At 47.1% G+C, this 3081-nt stretch overlaps 1 protein-coding gene across 1 annotated transcript; it reads left to right on the top strand.

The window, feature by feature from the left end:
- Positions 1 to 501: 501 nt before the first annotated feature.
- LOC120222605 (tetratricopeptide repeat protein 30A-like) lies at positions 502 to 2580 on the top strand. The gene has a single exon (XM_039220484.1). The coding sequence runs from the start codon at positions 583 to 585 to the stop codon at positions 2578 to 2580; it is 1998 nt and encodes a 665-aa protein (XP_039076415.1). The 5' UTR covers positions 502 to 582.
- Positions 2581 to 3081: the final 501 nt, after the last annotated feature.

Genomic DNA, 3081 nt, shown 5'->3' with positions numbered 1-3081 from the left:
CTGCCCATCCCACTAGACCTGGCCTAGGACACATCAAGAAGTATTAAGTTGGATCATGGAAGTGCTGATTTTTCTAGAAAGTTCCCAACCTATAAAAACAACAATTTCTTTGGTTCGACCCACCAGCTTTCGATGATTGACAGGAAACCTGTTATAATATTTCCCTATCAAAGAGGAACACAATTAGCGATATAGGTACCTAAGGATATTATGCTCAAAATAATCCCTCAACAGCATGACGTCTTTGGTGATGAAACGCTATTTTCTGTCCGAGAATTTTGCTTATTGTGAATATTAAGGCATAGTATCTAACGTCACTTTTAATTTGTACTATTTGTCTAGTTGATGGTGATGGCCCCATATTTAGAAAAAAGTTTGAAGGGATTTTTTGAGTTTATATGCTGTAATATTGGAGGGTATTTCCTATTTGCTTACGAAACAGAGGAAACGTTAGTGTCCTTTGGTTAGTGTCCTTAGGTACGGGGCTCCTTTCCAATGCTAGCCACTTCCTTCTATTGCTATCTTCCGTTTCCGGTGGGCTTGTGGCCATGGTAACCAACAGGCACAACCAGCCTGGCGGTTATGGCCGGGCTGAGCGGCGCGCAGATCCCCGATGGAGAGTTCACTGCCGTCGTGTACCGGCTCATCCGAGATTCGCGCTACGCTGAGGCGGTGCAGCTGCTGGGCGATGAGCTCCAGCGGAGCCCGAGGAGCCGCGCCGGCCTGTCGCTGCTGGGCTACTGCTACTACCGCCTGCAGGAGTTCACGCTGGCGGCCGAGTGCTATGAGCAGCTGGGCCAGCTGCACCCGGAACTGGAGCAGTACCGCCTGTATCAGGCGCAGGCCCTGTACAAGGCCTGCCTTTATCCAGAGGCCACCCGGGTCGCCTTCCTCCTGCTGGACAACCCCGCCTACCACAACCGGGTCCTCCGTCTGCAAGCCGCGATCAAGTACAGCGAGGGCGACCTGCCCGGGGCTAAGAGCCTGGTGGAGCAGCTACTGGGCGGGGAAGGGGGAGAGGACAGTGGGGGTGAGAACGAGCCCGATGGTCAAGTCAACCTGGGCTGTTTGCTCTACAAGGAGGGGCAGTATGAGGCCGCGTGTTCCAAGTTCTTTGCGGCCCTCCAGGCTTCGGGCTACCGGCCTGACCTTTCCTACAACCTGGCTTTGGCCTATTACAGTAGCCGGCACTATGCCCCGGCGCTGAAGCACATCGGCGACATTATTGAACGTGGCATCCGCCAGCACCCAGAGCTAGGTGTGGGCATGACCACTGAGGGCATTGATGTTCGAAGTGTTGGCAACACCTTAGTCCTTCACCAGACTGCCCTGGTGGAAGCCTTCAACCTCAAGGCAGCCATAGAATACCAACTGAGAAACTATGACGTAGCCCAGGAAACCCTCACTGACATGCCACCTAGGGCAGAAGAAGAGTTGGACCCCGTGACCCTGCACAACCAGGCGCTAATGAACATGGATGCCAGGCCTACAGAAGGGTTTGAAAAGCTACAGTTTTTGCTCCAGCAGAACCCCTTTCCCCCGGAGACCTTTGGCAACCTGCTGCTGCTCTACTGTAAGTATGAGTATTTTGACCTGGCAGCAGATGTCCTGGCCGAGAATGCCCATTTCACTTACAAGTTCCTCACACCCTATCTCTATGACTTCTTGGATGCCATGATCACTTGCCAGACAGCCCCTGAAGAGGCTTTCATTAAGCTTGATGGGCTAGCAGGGATGCTGACTGAACAGCTCCGGAGAGTCACTAAACAAGTACAGGAAGCAAGACACAACAGAGATGATGAAGCTGTCAAAAAGGCAGTGAATGAGTATGACGACACTCTGGAGAAGTATATTCCTGTGTTGATGGCCCAGGCCAAAATCTACTGGAACCTCGAGAATTATCCAATGGTGGAAAAGATCTTCCGCAAATCTGTGGAGTTCTGTAATGACCATGACGTGTGGAAGCTGAACGTGGCTCATGTGCTGTTCATGCAGGAAAATAAATACAAAGAAGCTATAGGGTTCTATGAACCCATAGTCAAGAAGCATTACGACAACATCCTGAATGTCAGTGCTATTGTGCTGGCTAACCTGTGTGTTTCATATATTATGACAAGTCAGAATGAAGAAGCTGAGGAGTTGTTGAGGAAGATTGAAAAGGAGGAAGAGCAGCTGTCCTATGATGACCCCGATAAGAAAATCTACCACCTCTGCATTGTGAATTTGGTGATCGGCACGCTTTATTGTGCCAAGGGAAATTATGACTTTGGGATTTCTCGGGTTATCAAAAGCCTGGAACCTTATCATAAGAAACTGGGCACGGACACCTGGTATTATGCCAAAAGATGCTTCCTGTCTTTATTAGAAAACATGTCAAAACACATGATCATGCTTCATGACAGTGTTATTCAAGAATGTCTCCAGTTTCTAGAACAATGTGAAGTTTATGGTAGGAACATCCCTGCCATTATTGAACCACCTCTGGAAGAAGAAAGAATGCATACTGGAAAGAATACAGTCACATATGAATCCAGACAGTTAAAAGCTTTGATTTATGAGATTATAGGATGGAATATATAGTGATATCTTTAATGGCATTTATAAAAAACTAGCTCTCATTTATATTTGGCTTCCAATATATATTTATTTTTGGCTTCTTCACATGTTACATTTGAGCCTTGAGCACTTAAAATTATAATAACAAATAATCTGTGGGAGGGACTTTTCCGTTTAATTAAGAATAGTATGGAGCCCATAGTATATATTCCCTCTTCTAGAAGTCACCAAGTTTGCCCTCAAGCAATAATTGCTAGTGTGGCATCTTTGCATAAGCAAGTAACCCTCCATAGCAGTTTATATCCTAATTTTAGGCTGTAGAAAAGGGTGTGACAAGAGCCAATTAATTGTTCTAGCGGGTATGATTGCTTTCCCCTGGTGACTGCTATATAAAGGATTGCTAGGCCATGGGTGGACCTTTTTTTCAATCAGAAAATAAAGACAGGTCCATTGTGCCATCCCAGGAAGGACCAATCTGACCTTAACTGAATACTTCCACTCCATTTTTTTGGTCCTGTAACCTGT

Source organism: Hyaena hyaena, unplaced genomic scaffold (assembly GCF_003009895.1).
Source record: "Hyaena hyaena isolate Hyena2069 unplaced genomic scaffold, ASM300989v1 scaffold_901, whole genome shotgun sequence".
NCBI lineage: Eukaryota > Metazoa > Chordata > Mammalia > Carnivora > Hyaenidae > Hyaena > Hyaena hyaena.
Note: the sequence above shows the minus strand (reverse complement) of the source record. Positions and strands in the feature narration are given on the sequence as shown.

Coding starts and splice junctions, on each gene's coding strand:
- LOC120222605 (XM_039220484.1), top strand. CDS start 583: ATGGCCGGGCTGAGCGGCGCGCAGATCCCCGATGGAGAGTTCACTGCC.